The sequence below is a fragment of the Acanthochromis polyacanthus genome, chromosome 22 (assembly GCF_021347895.1).
Source record: "Acanthochromis polyacanthus isolate Apoly-LR-REF ecotype Palm Island chromosome 22, KAUST_Apoly_ChrSc, whole genome shotgun sequence".
Classification (NCBI taxonomy): Eukaryota; Metazoa; Chordata; class Actinopteri; family Pomacentridae; genus Acanthochromis; species Acanthochromis polyacanthus.
The window spans coordinates 11,090,406-11,117,266 of NC_067134.1; the positions used below are offsets into that span (position 1 = coordinate 11,090,406).

The following is a 26,861-nucleotide window of genomic DNA, read 5'->3' on the forward strand; positions in this document are numbered from 1 at the left end:
ATTCAATAATCAGATTAGAATATGGGGAATTTCAACGCTAAGTCGACACTTGGAGCTCTTGGTCATGTTCCCCCAGTTGCTCCAGAGCAGTTTATAGGTTGCAGTTGGGTATATGTTCGTGTATATATGTTTAGAAGGGCGGAACGTGTCAAAATAACATCCATTTGGATCCCAGGATGGAAGGTTTCCTAGCAGAACATTATGACAAGATAATCAGACCTGAACACATCACATATCAGTGGTTTTAATGTAGAAGTTGAATTTGTTGCTTCCAGTTGTTTAGGACTGCTTCCTCTGAGTTTACTAAACGAATGCAGCATCAGTCCAGAGCGAGAGTTGATGCAGAACAAGAGCAGTAACTTCACTGATTATTTATGATTATGAATGGTTCCTGGCATGAAGACAGGATGAATCAGCAGGTCACATTGTGAAAGTGTCTCCTTTATCGGCTGCTGGTAAATCATTTGCTTCTTCACGTCCGACGCGCTATTCAATTATCAGTGAATAGAAATATCGTGAAGATTATCGCCAAATCACCTCAGTCTGAAGAACAGTATGCTGTCGTGTTATGAAGCTTTAATTTCTCTTTTTATTTACACATTTTAGTCCTTTTAGCTGCCGTTAATTACTTACTTTTTTGATTTTGTCTTGTATGTTGTTTATTTTATATCTGTCTGTTATTGCTTAACTTTTTATTATTGTCTTATCTTGCTTTGCTAATTTTAACTCTGGTTTATGGTCACATTTTGTCACGGCTTCAATCCCCGTTTTATTGAGTCTTTCATTTATATCAGTCAATCAAAGTTTGTTTGTATAGCCCTTTACAACAGCCCAAAGTTTGACCAAAGTGCTTCACAGTGGAAAAATGAGAGAATAACTTACAAACCGTACAGTTACTTAAAACAGGACAAGCAATCACAATCACACCTACGGGCAAATTTAGAATAGTCAATTAACCTCAGCACATTATCAGACTGTGGGATGAAACCAGAGTACTCGGAGAAAACCCATGCATACACAGGAAGAGCATGCAAACTCCATGCGGAAAGATCCCAGGAAGGCCGGGATGCAAATCAGGGATCTTGTAGCTGCAAGGCGTGAAGTGACAGCCACCGAGCCACTGTGCAGCCCGTAAAATATGCAATAAGACCATAAAATAAACCGTAATAAATCAGCACTAAAATATTCATCTAGGTATTGAAAGCCATTTCAGCGGGAAGGTTTTGAGCTTTGATTTACAAAAGCTCAGATAAATATAGTGGAGCAAGACCGTTTAGAGCTCTGAAAACAAACAATAAAAGTTTCAAAGGATTCTTGACTGGACTGGAAGCCAGTGGAGAGCGTAAAGGACCGGGGTGATGTGCTCACGTCTGGGGCTGTTTGTTAAAAGAGGCGCTGCAGCATTTTGCACGAGCTGCAGGCGGTGGATAGCTGGCTGGGAGAGATGCCAACGTAAAGAGCGTTGCCGTAGTCCAGTCTTGAGCTGATAAAAGCATGAATGGCTTTTTTAAGGTCGGTGCGGTTTACAGAAGGCTTGACTTTGACTAAAAGGTGCACTTCTACATAACATGATGTTGAGTGGCAGGGATTAAGCTGTGGAAAAATCAGGCTCATAAACTTGAATTATCTCTGTTTACAGAGAATCAGATATGCGTTTACAAGCTGCATGTTGTGTGGTTTAGGCGATTAGCTGATAAACTGACCCAATTAAACTGAACACTGATATGCTTTCTTTGTGTTAAAGGTCCAGACATCAAGTTCAAAGGCGTCCTACATCCGCTGATCATCTCTCCAAGCAGAGTGAAGGAGCTGTTTGAAGTCTCTGAGACTGCTCAGGGTGGGTAACCTGCCTGGTTTTTCATAAATAACATGAGATTTTCTCCAGCCTTTCTTGGTGAACGCCTTCCTTCCTTCCTGTGCAGGTGTTTGGGTCGGTGCCGGCTGCAGTCTGTCCGAGCTTCGCTCTCTGCTGGAGAAGCTGGTTCCTCAGTTCCCAGAGGAGAAGACGGAGCTGTTCAGAGCCCTGAACCAGCAGCTGGGGAACCTGGGAAACCAGCAGATCCGAAATGTTGCTGTAAGGACGCTTCACTGTTGTTTTACTGATGCGGATTCAGAAAGTTCTTTCTTTCAAAGCTCCTGTTTCTGTTGGATTAAATGGAACAAAAACACACCTTTTATTTACTGTATACCAAAACTGATCACTTATCATGTAATTCAACTGACATTTTGGTTTTAACTGTGCAAGAATCTAAATAATTTCCTTCATTTATTTTGCACAAACATACAGAATCCCATCATCCTCAGAATCTCCACCAAGTTTTTGGTCACATTTTTCCTCACTGTGGGGCCATTTTCCACTGCAAATTAAAGTCCTGCACCTCTATGGAAACACAGCAATCAGGACTAGAATGATTAAAAAAAACAACTACTGTGCAGAATGACACAATTAGAATGACATAGCTCACAAAAATAAATAAATGTTTAATTTCTTGGACTATTTCCATACATTATCATGATATATGACCACAGAGGAGGAGGTGAAGATAAATATTAAAGGAATACAATGAATAGAAATGCATGTGGCAGTTTTCTTTTTTGCACATGTTGGAATACAATATTTAAACACAATACAGTGAGGAAAAAGATAAATAATGGATGGTGCTTTAGTAGTAGTTTGGCAAACTGCTCTCATTTTTTCCAATCTGTTGTCTGAAAATTTCCACTTTTTAAGTTGAAAGATAAAGAAACCTTCTCCATCATGTTGATTTTCATTGTCACATCTATCAGGTTATTTATTTTTGCACCAACATGCATCATCCATCTTTTGGTTGAAGCCTTCTTACCCACTGCCAGAAACACACATATTAACCCTCTGAACTTTCATCGAAATCACTTTACCCCACATATCACATTGTTTAAAAAAAAGGCCAAAAATAAATCATTTGCACGAAATAGATTCTGGAAGAAACAAAAAAAATTCTCAATTTGTCAACCCAACTGAGAAGTCATAAATAATTCATCTGTGAGCTGCAGTCATGTGACAAAAAATGAGTTTTCAGCTGAACTGCAGGCAGCGTTTACACCGAGCAGACAGGAGACAAGGACGTAAACAAAGCAAATGTAAAAATAAGTCAAAAATTATCCAAGAAATTCAACTTTCTGGGCCTAAAAACTGTTTCCTCTCATGCTGAAGATTGCAGTTATAAAGTTCCCTCATGACAGAAGTGATTAAAAATCTATAATCTATGTGACAGAAAACTCGTCACCATACATGAGATTTAGTTCTTTTCCACTGAAAATACCAATTTCCTTGATGTTAAGTATTTTTAGAGTAAGATTTCAATTCATGGAGAGTCTTAGACAATCTGGAAATGCTTCTGATATTTATAAATATTTAATCATCATTTTATTTTACATTTCTCAGCTATAATAGGCTCTTAAATTAGAGATTTCAACCTAAAACTTAAATAAAAAGCCCTTTTTAATACCTTTTAAGGAAGAAGATACAAACAGACAAAAGTTTGGAGTCTTTATCTGGTTTAAAAACTGAGATGTGGTTCAAAATCAGACCTGGAATAATCTGGAATATCTCCATCCTTGAATCCTTCGTATAAAAGTGTCTCATTAATTATGAATATTTGTGTATCTTTTTATGTATTCAGACTCTTGGAGGGAACATTGTGAGCGCTTATCCCAACTCAGACCTGAACCCCGTTCTGGCTGTCGGCAACTGCAAAGTCAGCGTCATCTCCAGCGGTGAGTGGCCGCCACGTTGTTTTAGACACGGAAATGAAAGATGAAGCGAAAGAATCTCTGCTGAGTAGAAAACCCAACAAATCCTGTTTAAATCCACCAGGAGGAAGACGAGAGGTTCCCCTGAATAAAGACTTTTTCACGGGCTTCGGAAAAACCATCCTGAACCCCGAAGAGATTGTTGTGTCGGTTTTCATCCCGTTCACCAGAAAGGTACACAAATTCTCTCTTTTTGCAACTTCCAGTTATATTTTTTGTCCATTTCTGAGCTCATTCTACTCCAGTATTTATTAAAAAATTAAACAATCGTAATTGATTCAGTTAATTTGACGCCGCATCATAAATTAAAGCTCTATGTGTTTGAGAACATTTCTAAAAACTCATATTTTTCAAATTTATGGCTTTTTAAAGCTTCCAAATCTCTTCAGTACAATTTTCAATCACTGATTTCTGCTTTTGTTATGCTTTTAAATTTTAAATGTGATATTTTAATGAGTTAAAACAGAAATGAAAGCAATTAAAGTAAGTCAGAAATCGCATTGGATTACTGTTCTTATTTATTTATTTTTTTAATTCCAACTCCAAGTAGGTTATTCCACCTTAAATCATCAGGGGCCTTATTATTTATATTATTATATATATTTAAAATGGCAACTTTGAAATTTTAGCTTAGTTTATCAAACACTCTCCAAGATTAAAAAAATAGGTGAAAAAGAATCCTGTCACTGGAACTTTCAGCCTTTTTTTAAAGACTATATTTAATTTACCTTATCTCAGGAAATATTAAAGATAAAATCCTGAAATTTTTAACAATTTCTCATCATGTCATTTATTGATAATCTGCAATATTGGACAAATAAATCAAATAATCTGTGATTGTGGATGAGTTGAAATATGAAAATCTTTAAACACAACATCGGGCAATATTTTACAAAATTTTTTCTCAGAAAATATTCGATATATTGACCTAAACTTTTCAGCTATCTTCATAGAAATCCACATTTTCACCTTGATGATTTAAGGTGGAATACCGCAACTAATTGAAGCTAAAAAAAAAAAAAAAAAAAAACTACTGCAGTTCCTCGTCTGTCCTGCAGGGGGAGTTTGTTCGAGCTTTCCGCCAGGCGCCGAGAAAGGAGGCGTCCTTCGCCACCGTGTCGACGGGAATGAGGGTGTTTTTCTCAGAGGGATCCAGAGTGGTTCAGGATGTCAGTTTATACTACGGAGGAATGGGTCCGACCACCGTTAGCGCCACCAAAACCTGCGCAGCAATCATCGCAAAGTATCAAAATTCTCGTCGTTCATTATTTTCTCAACATGGCTGAAATAAGAAAGGCCTAATCCCCACTTCTCTGGTTCCTTCCTGCAGGCCGTGGGATGACGAAACCCTCAGCAAAGCTTACGACATCCTTCTGGACGAGCTGGCTCTGCCTCCGTCGGCTCCCGGAGGCAAAGTTGAGTTTCGTCGCTCCTTGACTCTCAGCCTCCTCTTCAAGTTCCACCTGGAGGTCCTGCAGAAGCTCAGAGAAACGGTACGACACACGCAGTTCCTCTGATGTGACGCTCTCTAAAGTGATCAATCCTGCAGGACATTCATACTAGAGACTTTATTTTTACAGAATGTGATCAAAGACGAGGTGCCGGAGAAGATTTCACCGTTACCCAGAGAGATCCAGCCCGGCCTGCAGGAGTTCCAGGTTGGAAAATATCCCTTATTTCTTTAAAACCAGCTGTGAAAGTACTAAAACTGTGTTCTATATCCTAATTAAATATTATAGTGAGAAAATAATGATTAATTTCTGTTGCTAAATATTTAGTTAAAAGGGAGCATGATTGCTAACTTTTATCTATTTTCAAGGTTTACTTAGCGGATAGATAGGCGGCTTTATTAGAGACTTATTTTAATTAATTCACAGTCGTACTTGAAAAGTAATTTGGGTAAAGAAACACCACACAAGTCTGGCCTGCACATAATCACATTAACGGATAGAAACACACAAGTGACACATGTTCAGTTGAGCTAAGAGATTTGGGCGAAGGATTTTTCCACATTTTAGCACCAATATTGTTCCAAAAGCATCACAAAGATGCCAAAATCCAAATTACAAACTGAAACATCCATAAAAATCAAACTTTATTGCAATGAGGACAGAGTTTGTAACAGGTCAGATTACTGTGACTCAGCAAAAATACACATAATCCAGATTTTTATTTTATTTTATCAACAGGAGCTGATGTTTAATTTGTCGCTTCCGTTTGTTTGGGACTGTTTCCTCTGAGTTTATTAAACGAACAGCGTCTGTCCAAAGTGAGAGTTCCTGCATTTATGCAACAGCAGCAGTAACTTCTTTGATTATTTATGATTGTAAATGATTCCTAACATGAAGACAGGATGAATCAGCAGGTCATGTTATGAACTTTTATCCTTTATTGGCAGCTGGTAAATCATTTGCTTTATCGCGAAATGAGATCTGGTCTTTTGTTTGTCAGTGCGTTATTGTGTTATATATTAAACAGATACTTAAAATAGTCTGCAGAAAACACGTTCAGCAGTAACTTCTTTTTATTAGTTTCTTTACCTTAAACATTGAAAATTCACATGTGATGGTATTTTATGAAACTGCAGCAATCTGTGGTTCTGTTAAATTAGTTTTAGTGTCATTTAGCAATAACAGAACAATAATACAACACGAATCAAGCACAGTGGTGGCAGCATCATGCTATGGGGTTGTTGAGTTTAAAATAGAAAAGGGACATTTAACCCAGTATGTATGTTTTTGACCCAGCAGATTTAGTCAAATCCACAAAATCTATAATAAATCCTCAAAAGAACCTAAATGCACGATTGTTTTTGTGTGACAAAGATTAATGTGTTTTAAAGATTCCATCGTAGAAAATTCAGAATTTAAGGATTCATTGGAAACTAAAGACTGCTATGATATACATGGTCATGATAGAGAAAAAACATGTAATAAAGGAGTTCTTTGTGCACTCCTTTGTCAACGAACTGTATCTTTTGCTCTGTCTGTGAGGTTTATGGACCAGTGCTGGTGTTGTCTTATTGTTCTTTAGTCTAAAGTGTATTTTGAAATAGTAATCCTGCAAGTAATCCTCATTTTTACTGAATATCTCAAGAACAGCAAACATACTGTTAAGCATGGTGGTGGCAGCATCATGTTCTGGGGCTGCTTTAGCCTATTTAAGGTGTATTTTGAAGTCGTAATCCTGCTAATTACCCTTGTTTTTTTCTAAATACCCCAAAAACACCAAGCCTACTGTTAAGCATGGTGGTGGCAGCATCATGCTCTGGGGCTGCTTTAGCCTCTGTAACCCTACTGTTGTCCTGCGGGTCAAATTGACCCGTTTTAAAAATCTGGAAAAAAAAATAAAAATTTCACAGTGAAAACTTCCACATTTTCAAAAATTTTTTAAGCATATTTTTGAACATTTTTTGGTGGAAAAAAAAATTAAAAAATGTTTAAAAACATTCAGAAAAAAATCAACCAAAATCCAGTGAATTTCGCTGTGAAATTTGGGGATGTTTTATTTAAAAAAATAAAACTTTTGAGGGAAACTTTTCTGGAATTTTCTTTCTGAAGCTTTTGCAAATTTTTTTGAATTTGGGGAAATTTTTTCAGAATTTTTTGACTTTTTTCAGACAAGGCAACAACATTTTTTGGTAAGGACAACACGAGTAATCCTGCTAATAGTCCTTGTTTTTACTGTTTGCTTGTAATTTTTTAACGCTTTTACCTGGTACTCCCAAAGCCTCTATCAGACTTTAAAAACACCGGACTGCTTCCTCGTCTTCCTCAGGCTGTGTCAAAGGACCAGAGCGCCCAGGACCCGGTGGGGCGTCCCATCATGCATCGCTCTGCCGTCGGTCACGCCACCGGTGAGGCCGTCTACTGCGACGACATCCCCAAAACAGACGGGGAGCTTTTCCTGGGGCTCGTCACCAGCTCTCGAGCACACGCTAAGATCACGTAAGCAGACAACGGCACTTTTGTGGAGCTTTCTGTTTCCTCTGGCTCAACTTCTGATGTTTTTTTTTCTTTTCCAACAGAGCTGTGGATGTCAGTCAGGCCCTGCAGCTTCCTGGTGTGGTCGACGTCATCACGGCCCAAGATATTCCTGGGAAGAAATTCCGACCAATGACTGGTCAGAAGGAGGAGCTGATGGCCGAGACCGAGGTATTGTTTGCATGTGTTTGAATCACTTTTTCACAACTAGAAAGGGAAAAAACAGCTTTAAGTGCACAATAAATTAATTCACCTATTTTAGTTTTGTACTAGACTAGGTTTCTTTTTTGACGTTGAAAGTACTCCAATCCAAAGATATCTGATCTTTAGTACAGAAGAGCTTGAGGTTGACTATTGAGCAGGAAATAGTGCAGAAGCTGACAGATTTCTTCTTCGGTTTACAAGCCAGAATTCCTCCAGGTTGCAGAATATTTCCATACAAACATGACAGGTTTACTTGTGACACCCGCTGTAAAATCAGTTTATTTGGAAGGCCGTTGTACATGTTAATTCCAGGTTTTTCTTTTTCTTTATGTGAGAAAATAAGCTAAGAAATTCTGTTTCCATAGAAGATCTAATACTGCAGTGAAAAATGTGACAGGAGTGAGATAAAAAAAGACACTCATTTGAGTTTAGAAGGTTAAATATCAGCCGATATCTTTGCTCCTAGGCAGATATACCTTCAATATATAGCTCTTAAACCTACTTATATACATATAATATTGGTGTACTTGTGTAATTTTCTCAACAAACACAATTTCTCGACAGTATGGATTAATTTTATCATAATATTTTGTCATAATGGGATTTATAAGCTACATTTTCTCACGATTCATGAGAGCTTTTCCTTTAAAATACACAAGAATGTTCCAAACCTTGGTGCCATTATTGTCACGTGTCCCTCCTTCTGTCTGATTATTTCCATGCTTAGTGAGCTCTCACATGTATGAAGCCACACTACAATCTATATTTCTGTCGCTTTTCCTTCCAGCTTTGTTAAACTGTCACAGGAACCTCAAAGCTCCCTACAGTGGGTTTTTCTGCTTTGTCGTTTCTCCACAGGTTTCTTGCATCGGTCAGATCATTTGTGCAGTCGTCGCTGATACCAGGGCTCACGCCAAACGAGGAGTTGCGGCCGTGAAGATCAGCTACGAAGACCTGCCAGATCCCATTTTCACCATCGAGGTGGGTCATTGGTTTGGATTTCCAGCTGCTTCTGTCCAGATGTTAGGATCCTCACTGTGTCCGTCTTCGCTCTCTGTCAAAGGACGCCATCGAGAAGTCGTCTTACTATGAGCCTCGGCGGATGATCGAGCGAGGGAACGTGACCGAAGCTTTTGAAAAAGTCGATCAGATTTACGAAGGTCTGACTTTCATTTCAAATCTAAATCTAAATAAAAACAGAAGCAGCATTTTTAGGTCCTCTTTGTGATCGTTTTCCTCAGGTGAGATGCGAATAGGAGGCCAGGAGCATTTCTACATGGAGCCTCAGAGCATGGTGGTTGTCCCTGTTGGTGAGGAGATGGAGTTCGATGTTTACATCTCCACTCAGTGGCCGAGTCTTATGCAGGTACACTAAGACATTTTTGCTTGAGTTTTGTGACTCTAATTTTCGCTAGAGCTAACAGTGGATCTTGACTGAAAAACAGTTTTTCATGACTTGAAACTGCCAGATGATGAGTCAAATCAAGATTATTTGTGTGTCACATTTAGAGCAATCTGAGTTTACCAAAGTGTTGCACAATTTAACAATCGGAGAGCAACAAAAATATGCCAAAAAGCTAGAAATTTGTAAAAGAGACTCAAATTAAAATATTAAAGACCCACCGAGGAAGATTTTAGCGGAAATGTAGCGTTGCCAAAGCAACGCTACATTTCCCGTGAGCCTCGGCGCGCACTGTCGCAAACCGTCGTAAACGAGCGAGCGAGTAACGTATATCTAACAAAGAGGTTATACACTAATAACGTTTTGACAGTCTATATTGTCTGGAATTTTGCATAGTTCATGCTCCAGCATTTTCATAGCTATGACACAAGTGTGTAATTGCCCGACCAGTTTGGTTGTGTCCTTAACAATAACGTGTGTAAATGACTCCGCGGTCTAATGTTGTAAAACCGAGTTGTCAAAGCTGCTCCGAGCTAACCTTACATTAGCCAATACCACATAGTGTTTTTGCCACAAAGTTAGTCAGCTAAACCAGTCACAGTCAAACGAATCCCATAGTCTACTAACCACACATCGCAAGCAACACACACAAAAGACAAAAGAATTCTATCAAACTTTCAAAGAGCTAAAGTTACATACCTGTCTAGGAGAAGCACAGCCAGCTCGGCGTCTGTTTTGATTTCTTTTTGCTCCCGGAATTCTCTCCACCTCTGAAATGTCTGTCCAAGATGAACTTTTCTTTTGCTTCGTTGTCGATCTGACAACCTTTTTGCTTGCAGACTTTGCTCCGTTCGCTTCCTTTTGCGCTCCATGTGTGCCGTCTTCTCAACCAACTCTCCCCTCTGCTACTGCTAAAAACAGCTAGCTCCGCTCTGCTACTGCTAAAAACAGCTAGCTCCGCTCTGCTACGCTCCGTCAGCACACGTGCACCGTATTTGCTGTAAATCGCTCCGTCTCTCACAGGAAATTGTAGACGAGTCGACAAAAAATTAATAAAATACAAATATTTACAAAACCAAAATGATTCATGAATCGAAAATGGGGGCATTAATAAGTGTAAATAATGAAGATTCATCCACATTAATATGAGACTTTGTTAAGAGCATAAAAATCTTCCTCGGTGGGTCTTTAAATCAAGTCAAAAATGGATGTCAAATTTTTTAAAAAATCCAAGTTTGAGATGCAGAAAATTATATCTCAAAGCAGAAAGATTGAGAAAGTTTTTTAACTGTCACAAATTATTTAAATTATTGCCTTTATAAAGCTTCTTATTACTTTGGTTGAGTTTTCAAATGCTAACTTCAGACATGTTTTGCTTGCTTTCAAACGTGATGTTTTATTAAGGAAAGCTCGAAATCTAGGATTTACAGAAAGCCGCTGAAAACATCTTTTCTAGTCTCTTCTAAGGTTTTTCTCAAAAATGTCGATATGGAAGGACTTAGTTACAGATTCGTAGTTTTATTGGTTCCATTAAATGCTTTTTCATTGTTACTGAGCCATCATATTTTGGCATTTTTCTTAGTGATATGTAGGTGTGACAAGCATCCTTTCACATCTACAAAAATGCCACGAGTCAAGCATGGTGGTGGCAGTATCATACTGCGTTGCTGTCGAGTTTAAAAGAGAAAAGGGACTTTTAACCAAATATTGTGTATATTTTTTGACCCGGCACACTTAGTCAAATCCTGAAAATCTATAATAAATCCATGACAGAAGATTGTTTTTGTGTGACAAAAATTCATGTGTTTGAAAGATTTTAAACTTTTTTATTAGGAGATAGAAAGGACTGATCTCACCTTCAGATTTTTCTTTTGTCAGTTATTTGTTTCATTTTCCATCTTCATACTCACAGTAAATCAGCAAACAGCTCTGTAACTGTACAATAAGAGACGGTGATCAAATTTTGGTGTCTTAATGATCTAAAAAGAGAAATCAGAGCAGAAAAGAGGATTTGTTTTCTTGCCGTTGCAGGAGGCAGTAGCAGAGACGTTGGGCATCTCATCCAACAGAGTCACCTGTCATGTTAAGAGACTCGGTGGCGCTTTTGGAGGGAAAGTCACCAAAACCAGCCACTTGGCTTCTATCACCTCTGTGGCTGCTTTGAAGTAAGTCGCACCAAAGGGCTGAACTATGGAGCCAGATCCAGGTTTTCTTTGTGGAAGCTGACAAAAACTAAAACCTGTCCGAGTTAACGGCTATCACGAAGGTGGTTTTCAACTTTGTCAATTCAGGTTTTCTGCTCCAAACTCTGTTCACATAAAAGGTGCATCACGTCATTCTTATACAAAATAAACCGATTGTGTGCAGCTGGTTCAGTCACCGGGTTGATTTAATGGAGAACAATGAGGAATATAAAGATTTATGATGACGAAAAGCTGCTAATGCAAATGATGCAGGACAGGAATGCTGCTAGAAAACTGTTGGACATGTGCAATGTACTTATTTTACCGATCAGTGCAGCTGATTATTGATAACTGACAGCTGTACAAGAAAACTATCAAATGTTACCTTCATACACTACCGTTCAAAAGTTTGGGGTCACTTAGAAATGTTCCGTATTTTAAAGAAAATCTTTTTTTTTTCAATAAAGATAACATTAAATGACTGACATCCAGTGTAGACATTGTTAATGTGGTAAATGAGTATTTTTAATGGAATATCTCCATAGGGGTACAGAGGAACTTTTCCAGCAACCATCACTCCTGTGTTCTAATGCTACATTGTGTTAGCTAATGGTGTTGAAAGGCTCATTGATGATTAGAAAACCCTTGTGCAGTTATGTTAGCACATGAATAAAAGTGTGAATTTGTCTGGGTAACCCCAAACTTTCTAATGATTGTGTATATTTAAACATGATATTGTATTGAAATGCGTCTATGTCTGACACTGTTCTATAATGCAGGAAATCACTTTAATTTGTAAACAAATCAAATTAATGTTACTGATGGAATATTCTCTGAAATAAACACCAATGAATAGTCAAATGTTTTAATCAGTGTTCTATGAGCTGCAGTACAGGAGGTCCTTGACGTATGTCAGACTTACGTTCTTACGTCCGTAAATCAGAACTCTGACGAAATTATAAACAAGCCGTTATGTGCATCATGATATTCGGAAAAGTCACGAATACCAATGACTTTCATGCATGTAGGATTCATTTTACAAGGAAACAGAGTACGTTGTACTATTTTTACAACTTGATTTGATAAGGTCGATGTTCGTCGGTGTTTCCACTTGCTCTGAGCGTTTTATTACATCTAATTTCTCTTCCATGGAGATGGCTTTCCTTTTCTTTGAAGCACTGCCATCCGAAGAGTCTGACTTATGCTAAAGAGCCATAATGAAGGGCAGAAAGTTAGTGAATGTAGCACAGTCCAAGATGGTGTACAACTGGCAAATGTAAACAAAGCTGTCTTAACCCTTAAAAAGCAGGGACCAAGTATACTCGGTTCACGCTAACTCGTACACACAGCCGAAACCGAACATTCTCGGCTCAACACGTGTGACTTGTTTACGATTGCTAATTAACATAAAATATGCACACACTCGAATGTTTAAGTTGACCAATGGTAAGATATAAACATTGGCCCCAAATTTGCTTATTTCAAACAATAAAGCCGTATGAGCCGTTATAACGAAGCCGCAATTACGAAGCTCTTAACGGGGCCGCGTACCGACCGAAATTCAATATGGCGAACGTCTACGACAATGCGACCTTGCAAGACTTGATCGATATTTTTATGGGTTAGGTGGTTTTAGTATATGTTTTAGTGTATGTACTTCTCCAGAAACACGGCCCTGTAAGGGTTAAAGCGCCGCGTGACAACGTATTCGTCCGCTTTGCTAGCCAGCTAGTTCCACATAACCAGTTCTGACGTAACAATGAAAGGCTATAGGTTCAAGGACGTCGTAAACTGAGGACTCACTGTATCTGAACCAAACTTAAAAACATATTCATACAATTTCTGCAACTAAATACATGTCAGGTTACCATGGCAACGCGTGTGATACTGTAACGACACAACTTCATTGACTGCTTTTAGTAGTATAAAGATCAACATGTTTACAGATAAAACATTTTCCCGTAGCTGAGAATCTGCACGGCTCACAAATAATCTTCAGGAAACAATTTCTTTAAAGGGTGACTCTTCTTCCAGCCGATTTAAATGTAAACTCTGAACAGAAGCTGCACCAGGTTAGTTCCACAGCATCAGTTACCGTGAAGATCAAGGCAGGTAAAAAAAAGCCACCTTTGTGACACTGAAAACTCTTGAGTTTACCCTCAACCTACCTGCTAACGCACTAATCTGGCTTCAGCCCTCTGATCTTAAGACCCAGAAAAGCGAAACAAGAGCAGACGCTTCTCTTCTAACCAATTAAAGTTCTTGAGTCTTTAATTTTCCTTCACTATAATTGTCTTTAGGACCAATCGCGCCGTCCGCTGTGTCCTGGAGCGAGGCGACGACATGTTGATCACAGGGGCCCGACATCCCGTCACTGCAAGATACAAGGTACAACCACAGCATCAAGGCTCTGCAGAGTGTGCAGCGGCTCATAGGATAATTTTGAGGATAAAAAAATGGATTGTTTCCACATAACTTTGTAATTTTATTTATTTATTTAATTTGGTCAAAATCGTTTCCAATTTTCAGCATTTTTAAAAGAAATGTAACCTGTAGCGATACATGTGTTCGCAACATTTCAGCATTACATTTTTATTATTTTAAATACCAGATGAAAGTTTAGCAGAGAAAGGCTGCGAATGAACACATTTTCACAAGTTAGACCGTGAAAGTCTTCTGCTCGTCCCTGTTTTGTGCAAATAGATAAAATTTGTTTGTCTGGAATTCTTTTCTTTTTTTTATTCTGAAATAATATTAATCACAAATAAACCATAACAATAAAAATCTAGTTTCCGTTTATACCCTTCTGTGCGATCTAAATAATTAATTTTTTATTGATTTGTTACACCTGAGGGACTGTAGTCAACACTGTAAATATTATTATAGCAGATATATATAAACAAAATGATATCAGTAAATAAAGACTAAAATTAACCAACAAATATAATATCAAATATACTAGAAAAAAATAAAAAATATAATAAGAAAAAAAGATGAACTAAATAATAGCGCAAAATGGGGACTAAATAAATTGGGAAAAAAACACTGAATATGAAAAAATATTCAATTACAATAAACGGAGTAGTAATAAAAATAAAGAATAAGTTTAAAACAATAAATATATGGGATATTTATTCATTAAAAAACATTCAAATAAAAATCAAAAATTGAAGAATAAAAAAAAAGTAGTAATAATAATTGAAATAATCTCAGTACATTGCATGGCCCTGTACACAGTCCAAACTATAAATATTATAACGGGTATAGATTTTTTGGTCTTTGAAAGCAAAAAGATGCATTTTAAGGGATTTTACATAAATATAGAAAGAACTGTGTGGCAGATACAGTTCTTTAAACACTCAGTGAACATTTACTGTAATTATTATAATTTTAAACCCATTTAAACAAAGAAAAATCTCATTATTTATTGTATTTCTGTTATTTATCAACAAACTCAATGAAAAGACCCAAAGCAACAGTAATTATATCTGCAAATACATCTGATGATGATGTCGCTGAGCTCTGCTGTTGTTCAGAAAGCATTAAGAACCCTGAAATGAGCCCCACTCTTTGTTTCAGGTGGGCTTCATGAAAGACGGCAGGATCGTGGCTGCAGATATGGAGTACTACTCCAACGCCGGCAACACTATAGACGAATCTACTCTGGTAGGTCGAACAGATTTTTGCTCTGCTGTAGGAAATTCACAGGATTCTATTTATTTTTATTTTTTTTTATAAATCAGCGTTCTCCAACAACACAGAGACAATAAAAATGTCTGCAGGGTGTTTTGTTTTGACCAATGACTGGATCGTCTTCCTGTCACTTCTGTCTGTGCTTGTTTCTTGCACTTACTGATAATAAATGAATGAATAAATGAATGTAAAAACAGCAAAACGTCTCTGGAGAGCTGCTTTGAAAAGACAGAGAGACTCGATGCTGAGATAGAAGAAAAAGTGAACAGTTATTTAGAAATAGGGCACTTTTATTTTAAAAAAAAAAAGATTATTTTTTTGTCACGTCACCAACGACTGGTCTGTAGAAAATTGTCTGACATGAAACCAGTCTCTGATGCAACAAAGGTTGGAGACTGCTGCTCTAAATGTTTGTATTTTCTCAGGTTGTCGAGAAGATCCTGATGCACATGGACAACGTTTACAACATCCCCAACCTGCGAGGACGTGGTGCCGCCTGCAGGACCAACCTGCCGTCCAACACCGCCTTCAGGGGCTTCGGCGTGCCTCAGGGCCTCATGGTGGTGGAGAACATGATCAACGACGTGGCGGTGGTGCTGGGGCGCCCCGCTGACGAGGTCCAACAGCAACGCTCAGCTTCAGAAACCGTGTCGTCTAGTTCATAAAGTAACTTCCTGTTTTCGATTCTTCACCAGATCCGCGAGATCAACATGTACAGGGGCCCGTCAGTCACCCACTACAAGCTGGAGTTCAGCCCCGACAACTTTCTGCGCTGCTGGGATGAATGTAAGCTCAAGTGTGACTACAGCGCCAGACGTAAAGCTGTCGACCAGTTCAACAAGCAGAGTCGCTGGAAGAAGAGAGGGATGTCCATCATTCCAATCAAATATGGCGTCGCCTTCGCAGAGAGCTTCCTCAATCAGGTCTGTTAGTTAGGGCTGCAACATCCATCCATCCATCCATCCATCCATCCATCCGCTATACACCGCTTTATCCTCACTAGGGTCGCTGGAGCCTATCCCAGCTGACTCGGGCGAAGGCAGGGGACACCCTGGACAGGTCACCAGTCTGTCACAGGGCTACATGTACAGACAAACAATCACACTCGTATTCACACCTATGGGCAATTTAGAGTGATCACTTAACCTCAGCATGTTTTTGGACTGTGGGAGGAAGCCGGAGTACCCGGAGAAAACCCATGCTGAGGGAGAACATGCAAACTCCATGCAGAAAGATCCCAGGCCCACCCTGGGATTCGAACCGGGGATCTTCTTGCTGCAAGGCAAAGTGCTAACCACTACTCCACTGAGCAAGGGCTGCAACAACAAATCGATAAAAATCGATCATTAAAAGCGTTGGCAACAAATTACATTATTGACTCGTTGTGTCGCACGATCCATGCATAACTCGCCATGTCATGGAGCCGTCTGCTTCACCTGCAGAACGAGGTGGAGGCAGAGCAGAGGAGGTGTTTTCAAAGGAGGAGTACATTCAACTAATGAAACATGACCGGCACGGAGAAAACAGATTGACCCAAGTCCTCAAAAGTGTGGGAGCATTTCACGTTCCACAAAACAAAAAAACATGCCGCACATCCACTACATGCGATTTTCCCATACGGCAACGCACACAGATGACGGACGGTCACGAGCGGACCATTGCGTGGTCACGTGACCCCGCTTTCAGCTTGACCGTCCGGCAAGATGGGTCGGATATAAACACAGTGGCTCAGCCGCAAACTTTCTCTTTTAATTCGAAAACAGTTCAGCAAAAAGTGTTTCTGAAAGCAAAGTAATTTTAGGTCATTGACTCCTAGTTTAGCTGTGTGAGAACAGTTTCACCATGCGTGGAATCTCTGCACGCCGCATCGAATTTGCGTAAAGTCGAAGTCGAGTCTACTTTATGCAAATGAGCTCCAGGTAAACACACCGGATCACAGCTGGAAACACACCGCAACCGGACCAGCATGCCACATGCGGGGAGTTGCATCTAGTGGACACGCACCTTAAGTCACTACATTATCCTAGTTTGTTCTGTTTTAAAGCAAGGAAAAACTCTGGTAGCTGCCTGATGCTAGCATTTGCTTGTTAGCTGATTAGCGACAGTGATAGAACACGTATGTGAGAGAGATGCATTTTATTTCGCTGTAATCAGCTTAAGCAGGGTTTGGATATGCTTTATAAATAAACCTAACTTGCCCACAATGGTGGTAATAATTTGAAGATTAAGCCTCAAGTTTTATTTTTCTGATACAGTCAGAGTGAAGACACTGGTCTGTGTTAGGCAGGATGAACTGCACTGATGGGCTTCATGATGAGATAGACATCATTCCTTCTATTTGCATGTTTTGGACTCATTTTGAGTCATCCTGGGCAATTCTATATGCAAATTGGACACATTTTAAGAATTTTACATAAATTTTAGTCATTTTGAACTAGTTTTAGTTATTTTTTGGAATTGATTTGGACCATTTTAGGCATTTTTTAGTGTTTTTTTTTAATTTATTTTTTTACTTGCAGCGATGTGCACAGCTGGGAGAAGAAAAGTCTAAACACGGAGGAATACCAGCATGATTTGCATGCAGCCCCATACGCAACAAACTGATACACTGTGTATTCTGACACCTTTCTGTCAGAACCAGCATGAGCTTCTTCAGGAATTTGAACAGCGGTAACTCATCTGTTGGGTCGGACCACACGGGCCAACCTTCCTCCCCACATGGCCGTCCATGACCCTGCTACTGGTTCACCACTGGTCCTTCCTTGGATCACTTTTGATAGATCCTGACCACTGCAGACCAGGAACACCCCATAAGAGCTGCACTTCTGGAGATGCTCTGACCCAGTCGTCTTCTCAAACTCACTCACGTCCTTACACATTTTTCCTGCTTCTAGCATCAGTTTTGGAGACAAAATGTTCACTTGCTGCGTGATGTATCCAGCCCACTAACAGGAGCCATGATGAGGAGATGATCAGTTTCACCTGTCATAATGTTGTGCCTGATGGGTGTAGAATGAAGATTCTGTAAATTTTACTGCTAGAAAATCAACCTTGTTGGTCATGAGAATAATTTTCTGGTTGTTTGTGTATAACAGGCTGCAGCTCTGGTCCACATCTACAAAGACGGCTCCGTTCTGGTCACTCATGGAGGGACGGAGATGGGTCAGGGAATCCACACTAAGATGCAGCAGGTATTACTGGGATACTGACATGGAGGATGTTTTCGGAAGAAAACTGGGGAAACACATGCAAGAACTGTATCAATAGGATGTTTTTCAGGCACAAGAAGTACTTTTAAATGTCATACTGTCGATTTGAGGAGCTCTCTAAATAATGACAGGTGATAGCAGGTCAGCCACTCAGAAAAAAGAAGAAAAAAGTCCATAATAAGTAGTTCAATGGAGAAGACAAAGTGAAAGAATGTAATAAATGTGACACAAAGTAAATTAAATCTAACCTAACAGTTTAAAATAAGGAATAAAAAATGAGAAAAAAGACAAACTATAATAAGGAATAAATTTATTTACTCAAAATAAACAAAATGACATCAGAAAATAAAGATTCAACAAACAAAAAGTAAAAATAGTATAATAGAAAGTCACTTAATTAAAATGAAGAAATTATAAAGAAATAATTTATAAAGTATAAATACATAGAAAAGCACAGAAAATTACCTATAAGAAAATATAAGACAAGCTAAATAATATTGTAATATAAGGACTAAATAAATCGAAAATATGAGATAAAGCTCAATTACAATAAACAGAAAAAGTATAAGTTCACAGAGAAATACAGAAAAATATTGTAAGAAAAATATAAGATAAACTAAATAATATTGTAAAATAAGGACTGAATAAATTTGAAAAAATTGAAAGTATGAGAAAAATTAATTAAACAGTATCAGAAAATAAAGTCTATTTAAAACATATACATATGCGCACACACACACATAGATAGACAGATATTATATATAGATACATATATGATATAAAAAATAATAAAGTAACCAGTTATATAAGTAAATATCCTATATATATATATATATATATATATATATATATATATATATACAAAGTAACTAAATGGAAATATTCTAAACATTCTGGACATGCAATAAGTTGTAATTTAAGGGGTGAATATACGTGAATATAGAAAGAACTGTGTTGGATATATAGTCCTTTAAACACTCAGTGAGCATTTGCAATAGTTATTATTATAATTTTAAACCCATTTAAATATAGAAAAGTCTGTGTATGTCTTGTCTTTTTCTTATTTGTCACCAAAATCCATGAAAAGACCCAAACCAATAATTAATGTATCTGCTAACGTGTCAGATTTATCTGATCGCTCTTCACCACAAATTGAAAGTTTCTGTACCTTAATAAGGTCTGATTTGAGTTTGAGCTCCACTGTTGTTCAGAAACCATTAAAAACCCTAAAATGAGCCTCGTTGTTGCCCCAAATACCCACTGGAGCACAGAATGTGGATGAATCCACTCCTGAAAATAGTCCCCAATGAAAAAAATAGTGTTTTAGGGAATTGCTGAGCCTTTTTTCAATAATTAGACGACAGACTAACACCAGAGATGATGGTTTGTTTGTGCTGTCAGGTTGCCAGCCGTGAGCTTCGCATCCCGACCTCAAAGATCTACATCAGTGAAACCGGCACCAACACCGTCCCCAACACCTGCCCGTCTGCTGCTTCCTTTGGCACCGACGCCAACGGCATGGCGGTCAAGGTTCTGCTTCTTTTCAACCAATCAGCTCTTTTTTTTATGAATATTATTACAATTATTCTGACTGATATGGATCATGTTTCTCCCAATCAGAACGCCTGTGAGATTCTGTACCAGCGGCTGGAGCCCATGAGGAAGAAGGACCCCAACGGGTCCTGGGAGAGTTGGGTACGATTTAACAGGAAGCTAAACATTCTCATTGATTGCTGGAGGCTCCTGACACATTTTAGTTCACTGTGGGCTCATTTTCACTGCAGTTTAAAGTCCTGAACGTCTGTGAAAACAGAGCAAGCACGAAGAAGGAGAGAGAATAAAGAAATGTCTTCTGTCAAAGTTATAATGCCATAAATCACAATGAAAGAAAAAAGAAAAGTTTAATTTATCTAATTATTTATTGTCGATAAAAGAAAGAAAGAAATCTACATGTACAACAGTTTTCCCACAGGTGTTACCAATTCTGGAAAAGAAAAAAAGTCATGACTCTACATGTAATAGATTTTTTATAGTTTGCATTTTTTGTCTTTGTCATTTCCTGTCTGCTCAGCCGAAAAGTCTCTGAATTTTTGTCCTGTGACTGTTGGTCACAGCATTGGTTGGTCACTTCACGGCTGCAGCAAGAAGCACCAAATTTTTAGTTTTTTGCTGAATCTTACTGGTGCAAACTATTTTTAACTGTTTTTTAAAATGAAATGCATAAAATAAAGTGCTTATTTTTGAATTATCACCATTTTAAGGTGAGATTTGGTTAAATTTCATATTAAAAGTCACACAAGGACCGGTTCAAGGACCGTTGGAAAGTAAAAAAAAATCTATTGATTCTTTCAGTTTTTACAGTTTCTTGCTAATTAATGGTGACATTGTTGCGATTGTAAAGAAAAAAAAGACAGAAACACAGCCTGCAGTTCAATCGAGGAGTGCAGAATTTTATATTTTTCTCATGAATGTTGTTAGTATAAACAGTTTATAGTGTATTTTTAAATGAGACGCGTAAACTAAAGGGATTTTGTTGAATTATCACCACTTTAAGGTGGTATTTGGTTACATTTTCAGATTAAAAGTCACACATAAGTAGGGCTGGACCCGAATATCCTGAATACCTGAATATTCGTTCACTATGGCGGTATCCGGATATTAATTTTGGTATCCGAATATTCCCAAACTCCGCTGTTTGGGAATTCTTCAGTTTAACTGAAGACAAAACGAAGGCAAAATTTGGACCAGGGAGACCAGACGAACGGACCCGAATATTCGGGCCGTCTCCACCACAAGCCCCGCCCCCCATCAGGCGTTACGGGGCGGAACGAATGTTCGGATATTCGTCTTTAATAGGGCCCGAATATCCGGAGGCCAGAAACCACTATTCAGGCCAGCCCTACACATAAGTAGTTCAAGGACTGTTGGAAAGTTAAGTCTTTTTTTCTGGCTAATAAGTGTTGACATTTTGGTGATTTTCTTTGCTGCCTTTTAAACCTACTGGTGGGTTTTGGGGTTCGGAGGGTTAAAATTTGCTTAAAATTTGCTTAAAGTTTGTATATTTTGAACGCAGGTGTCCGCAGCATTCTATGAGAAGATCAGCTTGTCGGCCACTGGATATTTCAGGTACAACAGAAATCTGTTTTTGCCTTATTTGAGTCATTAATAGATTCAGAACCGGTGAGCAGTGTTCTCCTGTGTGTCCTCAGAGGTGAGGACCTCTACATGGACTGGGAGAAGATGGAGGGTCGGCCCGGCGCCTACTTCACATTCGGAGTCTGTTGCTGCGAGGTGGAGCTCGACTGCCTCACCGGAGACTACCGGGTCTGACAGAAGAGCTTTTATAGACCTCTGATTAGTCACTCGTGTTCGTAGCTTTCAGAATTTGAAGGAACTCTGTTGTTTTTCTGCCTCTCGTAGACGCTGAGGACGGACATCGTGGTGGACATCGGCAGGAGTGTGAACCCGTCTGTGGACATCGGACAGGTCAGGTTTTGATCTTTATTTTTTATCCTGGTTTAGATGTCAAGTGTTTCATTTCTTTACAACAAATTGAAAGTTTCTGTACTTTAATAAGGTTTGATTTGAGATTGAGGCTCTAAAACTGCGAGAAAGAAGTTGAAGTTCAAACATTTTCTAGGTTTCTGGTAAAAACACCAATGAAACTATCATCTTTTTCTTTAACAAATCTGATCGTGCTTCCAAGCTTTTGGCCTGTAGTGTAAATATTTGTATCTTGTTAATTGGAATTGTGTGTTTTTTGTCCTCTGGAGCTTCTGTAGCTGTGGGTAAAATTGTTGTTTCAGTCTGTCATATTTTCAAAGTTCTTCAAGGGAAATCAGCAATAAATCCACCAATGAAACTCCTCTGTTGTTTTCTATTTCTCATGTTAAAAACTGAAGCTAATTTTACATTGAACTTAACAGAAAAGCGTACAGGATTCAAACATCTAATAGAGTTTTCTCATAAATAAACACGTTTCTTTGCATGCTTCTAGGAGGCTTTTGCACAAAAATTTGCTCCAAAGAGAAAGTTCAGGAATTGTTGGCTTTGTAATGCATTTGTCTTCAGATTGAAGGAGCGTTCATGCAGGGTTTGGGTCTCTTCACTCTGGAGGAGCTGAAGTTTTCCCCCTCTGGGCTTCTGTACACTCGAGGTCCGTCTCAGTACAAGATCCCGGCCATCTGCGACGTTCCGCTTCGATTCAACGTTTACCTCCTAAAGGACAGCGACAACCCTCACGCCATCTACTCCTCCAAGGTCGTCATCGGCGTCCTTTTCTTTCTCTTGTCGCTCTATTTCCTGTGTATTTTTACCAGCTGCTGTCTTGGCTCTGCAGGGTATCGGAGAACCCGTCGTCTTCTTGGGCAGTGCGGCGTTCTTTGCCATCAAAGACGCCGTGGCTGCGGCTCGCTCCGACTCCGGTCTGGTCGGTCCGTTTACTTTGAGCAGTCCTGCGACGCCGGAGAGAGCCTGTCTGGCCTGCAACTCCCAGTTCACGCAGAAGGTAATGGTTTTTTCTCGCATAAAATCCGTTTTTCGGGAATATTCCAATGCAATATCTAGAAAATGAAGCATTCAAATCATCATTAAACACTTTCTAGACACAAAAACAACTTAAATTGGCAAGTCTAAATCTTACAAGTAAGAGTCATGATGCTAATTCAGCTAAAAGAATGAAAAGTTTGCTTCAATACATAAATGAGTTTTCCAGCTTCCTCTCGCTGTAGCTGAAAGAAAGGTTTCAAATCTACTTTACAAAACTCAACTTGTGCATTTGTTAGAGTAAGCAGGACAAAAGGTTGAAGAATAGGACAGAAAACATGATTTATTAATCTCTGTTGATGTTTTTTGTATGATTTTATTTCCAGATTCCAACCAGCAAACCGGGATCTTTCAAACCGTGGGCCTTAGACATCTGAAACTGAAGTCAAACTATAACCACGATTAATCAGAAGTTATCTTACCAATCCTCACACTACTAGTATAAATCATGTTTACGCGCAAATGATCAACAAACAAGAAACTTACGACTGAAATCATAGTGCTTGTTGATTGTCAGTGATATAAAATGTGAATTAATGCATTATGACCACTTGATTTTACAGCTTTTTTTTTGTAGTGTCACTATTTCTGCAGCAACTAAACAAACATAAACGGATCAAATAAAAGCAGTGTTTCATCCGAGTTTGTTTAATGACGGATACCGATCCACAGCAGAAGTTAAAGTCATGAAAAACAGCAGGAATGTTTGCTAAGCTAACGCAGATTTGTCTTCTTGTGGACCGAGGCTGCTCAAACGTCGATGCACCACACGGCTGCAGAGTCGCCTGTCGGAGAGGAAACCTGCAGGAAGAGAAGAAGAAGAAGAGTTAATGAGGTGTTTGACAGGAAGAGGTTAGAAAACACAAAGAAAGAGACAGTTCTGGGTGAAACTTTCGGCATTATTGGCGTGTTTTTTAAAGTTAAAATGGATGAACTCCGTGAAAAATTGAAGAAAAAATTACAATTTATTCTCTAAATTAACTGATCAGTCTATATATTGTCGAAAAATACTGAAAAAAATTTAAGAAACTGGACAATATTTGACATTTATACCATTAAATACCTATTCCAAAACTTTGAATATCCTGAAAAAGTTCCTTTTTTTTGGTAATTTAATTCAGAAAAAATCAACTTTCAAATATTATGTAATTATTAAACAAAAACTGGAATTGTGTACATGAAATGATTCTTTTTTTTAAAGTCATTTTTAGTTTTATTTTTGATGATTATGGCTTAAGGCTCACCAAAATCTGAAATCCAGTATCTCAAAGTATTGTAATATTTCCGAACATTAATAAAATAAAGTGTTCTAATATTTTATGAGACTGGATTTCTGAGATTCATGAGCTATAAGCCAGTAACATTTAAACCAAATGAACTATTTTATGCTACGTGTAATGAATATAGAGTATCTGAAAGTTTACCTTTTGAGGTAGTGTGCAGTTACTAGTTAAGTTTTCTTTTAAGAGCGCTCTTTATGTGCAAGATCTTCTTGTTAGTTTGCTGTTAATCATCTCCAAACAATACAAATTCCTAGTTCACACTGTATGATAAATCTTGTTTAGCTATCATAATAATACACTATATTTCTATTGCATCTCAAAACTGAAGCTACAAGGTGTTTTATCATAAAAAAAATAAGCAACAATAAACAGAAAATGAGAGAAAACATGAAGAAAACAATCAAACATTGCAAAAAGCATCAATAAAACTTGAGAAACAGGTCAAATCTGTCTCAGACTAGCAATAAGAAGCACTTCCAATTGATTTTGAAGCTAATATTAAGGTTAAAAAGGTTATTGCTGTGACTTCCAAATATGTTTTACAGTTTTTCTGCTGCTTGAACTGACTAGAACTCAAGGCAAGGGTTTAAAACTGAACATCTGGAAACAAATGCACCATTCTGGATCATTTTCATGTAAAGAAAAACAAGAATAAAGACGTAAAAAACAACATTTCTACAAACACCAAAAGCATTAAAATGTTATTTTAGCTGTGATGGTTGTCTGGTTGTTTGATGTCTAAACAATGACAGTTTCTTGATCTGTCCTGCACACTTACAGGGAAAAAAATCACCGAAAAAACACATTTTTGGTCCTAGAAATGATGCTTTTCCAGTAAATTTGATGCTGAAAGTGTGCAGGCTAGCCTAGCATAGCCTAGCTTAGCATTGTTTTGCTGTCCAGGTAGTTTTAAAACTACATGAAAATGACATGTTGCTTCTACTTGTGATTCCACCGCCGGCCTCAAATGTGCGACTCTTGGCTCGTACCATCTTTGTGAACTGGTCCTGACAGGCCATGCGGATCTTCTCCGCCGTGGCTGGCGAGCTCAGAGGGAAAATGGCGCTCAGTCCTCTTTCTTGGCGCGCTGCAGCGATGGCCGCTTTGATGGCGAAGAAAATGGTGCAGCCAAAGAACACCGGGGGCTCACCGATACCCTGGAACAACAACGAGATGCTAAATTTAAGAGTTTGTAGGGACTTTTTTGATGCTACATGGCTTTAATTTTAGATTTAATTCAATAGAAACAGTAGAAAGAGCTGCAAAGACGACATGTTTAGCACTTTATATTGCTTAATTTATCAATCTTGGGGTCAGGTACTGAATCTGTAGACTTCCCAGCATGCTCTGCTACCTTGGACAGGTAGATGGCGCCGGGGTTCTCGGCGTTGGCGAGCAGATGGACGTTGAGCTCGGCCGGGACGTCGCAGAGCGCCGGGATCTTGTACTGAGTCGGTCCTCTGGTCTTCAGGACTCCGTCAGCAGAGAACTGCAGCTCCTCGATGGTGTAGAGGCCGACGCCCTGCACGAAACCTCCCTCCACCTGAAAATATGACACAAAAATGGTGTTTATTCACTTGTTTTTTGAGCTAAAAGAGGTCGTAGTGATCATCCAACATCAGAAAAAATGACTTTAAGTTGCAACTTTTTAAGAACAAAACAAACACTTAACACTTATTTATACAAAAGAAAAGACATTTAATTTGCAGACTTTCTTGTGTTAACTGCCATTGATTGAAAAAAGATAAAGACGTTATGTGTGTACACTGAAATTACTCCCTCAGTTGCAGAAGTTGCTTAAAATGAACTACAGGTTGAAATATTGTTCTAGGTGCTGGTCAGTTTTGAGATCATTACTTTTTTTCATGCTTAATGCAAAGACAACATCCAAATTTCACATTTAGATGATTATTTTACAACACTTTGTCTATTCTATGTTTTAGATTTCAATTTTAATGCATATCTTTAAAGCCTGTTTTCTTAAAATATGTTTTTTTCCCTCCCTCTTCAGCAGCATTTACATTCACCAAACTTTCATTTCTCTCTATAATCAAAGGCTTTTTAAGGAGGTTTGTTCTGATATCATTCACAGCCTAATTTATAGAATATTCCATTTGTAAAAACGGGAAAAACATTTTTTTCTCGCTTTTGACGATATTATCTGATTTATTGAGTGATAAAACTCAGTCGAAACCTTGAATTAAACCAGAAACCAAGTGTTTGCTTAATGTTCATCGCAGTTTGGTAGATTTTTATTATCATTTCATATCGGCAAAGAAAATAAAACATTTTTACCTGTCCAACGTCCAACGCAGGATTGATGCTTTTCCCAACATCAATGACGATGTCAGTGCGGATGTTCTGCAGCAGAAAAAACACATTTGATGGTTTATTTATCTGATATTTAGAAAAAAAACATGGTTCGTGTTAACTTTTAAAGACACAGACGTGGATCACGTCAGCAGCATTTTTACCTGCCGGAACCAAAAATCTATTTATTTGAGCTTCTTTTATCTCTTTTATGATGTTCTTTTAGTGCTTTTTTTGGTTTTAATACCACAAATTGT

The 26,861-nt window shown here is 38.3% G+C and overlaps 2 protein-coding genes across 3 annotated transcripts in view; one reads left to right on the forward strand and one right to left on the reverse strand.

Moving 5' to 3' along the window:
- aox6 (aldehyde oxidase 6) overlaps positions 1-25,010 on the forward strand; it is a 37,385-nt gene extending 12,375 nt beyond the window's left edge. The window contains exons 10-35 of the mRNA XM_022210424.2: positions 1,745-1,837; positions 1,923-2,074; positions 3,663-3,756; positions 3,857-3,966; positions 4,851-5,035; positions 5,123-5,285; positions 5,373-5,450; positions 7,570-7,739; positions 7,820-7,946; positions 8,838-8,960; positions 9,043-9,139; positions 9,221-9,345; positions 11,413-11,546; positions 13,865-13,952; positions 15,144-15,230; positions 15,683-15,874; positions 15,953-16,180; positions 18,353-18,448; positions 19,868-19,996; positions 20,087-20,161; positions 21,540-21,592; positions 21,676-21,790; positions 21,887-21,952; positions 22,538-22,726; positions 22,806-22,973; positions 23,338-25,010. Coding sequence (XP_022066116.2) covers positions 1,745-1,837; positions 1,923-2,074; positions 3,663-3,756; positions 3,857-3,966; positions 4,851-5,035; positions 5,123-5,285; positions 5,373-5,450; positions 7,570-7,739; positions 7,820-7,946; positions 8,838-8,960; positions 9,043-9,139; positions 9,221-9,345; positions 11,413-11,546; positions 13,865-13,952; positions 15,144-15,230; positions 15,683-15,874; positions 15,953-16,180; positions 18,353-18,448; positions 19,868-19,996; positions 20,087-20,161; positions 21,540-21,592; positions 21,676-21,790; positions 21,887-21,952; positions 22,538-22,726; positions 22,806-22,973; positions 23,338-23,388 — 3,188 coding nt within the window. The 3' untranslated portion in view covers positions 23,389-25,010. The remainder of the gene's footprint in view (positions 1-1,744; positions 1,838-1,922; positions 2,075-3,662; positions 3,757-3,856; positions 3,967-4,850; positions 5,036-5,122; positions 5,286-5,372; positions 5,451-7,569; positions 7,740-7,819; positions 7,947-8,837; positions 8,961-9,042; positions 9,140-9,220; positions 9,346-11,412; positions 11,547-13,864; positions 13,953-15,143; positions 15,231-15,682; positions 15,875-15,952; positions 16,181-18,352; positions 18,449-19,867; positions 19,997-20,086; positions 20,162-21,539; positions 21,593-21,675; positions 21,791-21,886; positions 21,953-22,537; positions 22,727-22,805; positions 22,974-23,337) is intronic.
- The window catches only part of aox5 (aldehyde oxidase 5), a 37,267-nt gene continuing 33,674 nt past the window's right edge, over positions 23,269-26,861 (reverse strand). For both annotated transcript variants that reach the window (XM_022210423.2, XM_051942230.1), the window contains 4 exons: positions 26,590-26,655; positions 25,649-25,837; positions 25,284-25,451; positions 23,269-23,812 (listed from right to left, as the gene is read on the reverse strand). In XM_022210423.2, coding sequence (XP_022066115.2) covers positions 23,762-23,812; positions 25,284-25,451; positions 25,649-25,837; positions 26,590-26,655 — 474 coding nt within the window. In that variant the 3' untranslated portion in view covers positions 23,269-23,761. The remainder of the gene's footprint in view (positions 23,813-25,283; positions 25,452-25,648; positions 25,838-26,589; positions 26,656-26,861) is intronic.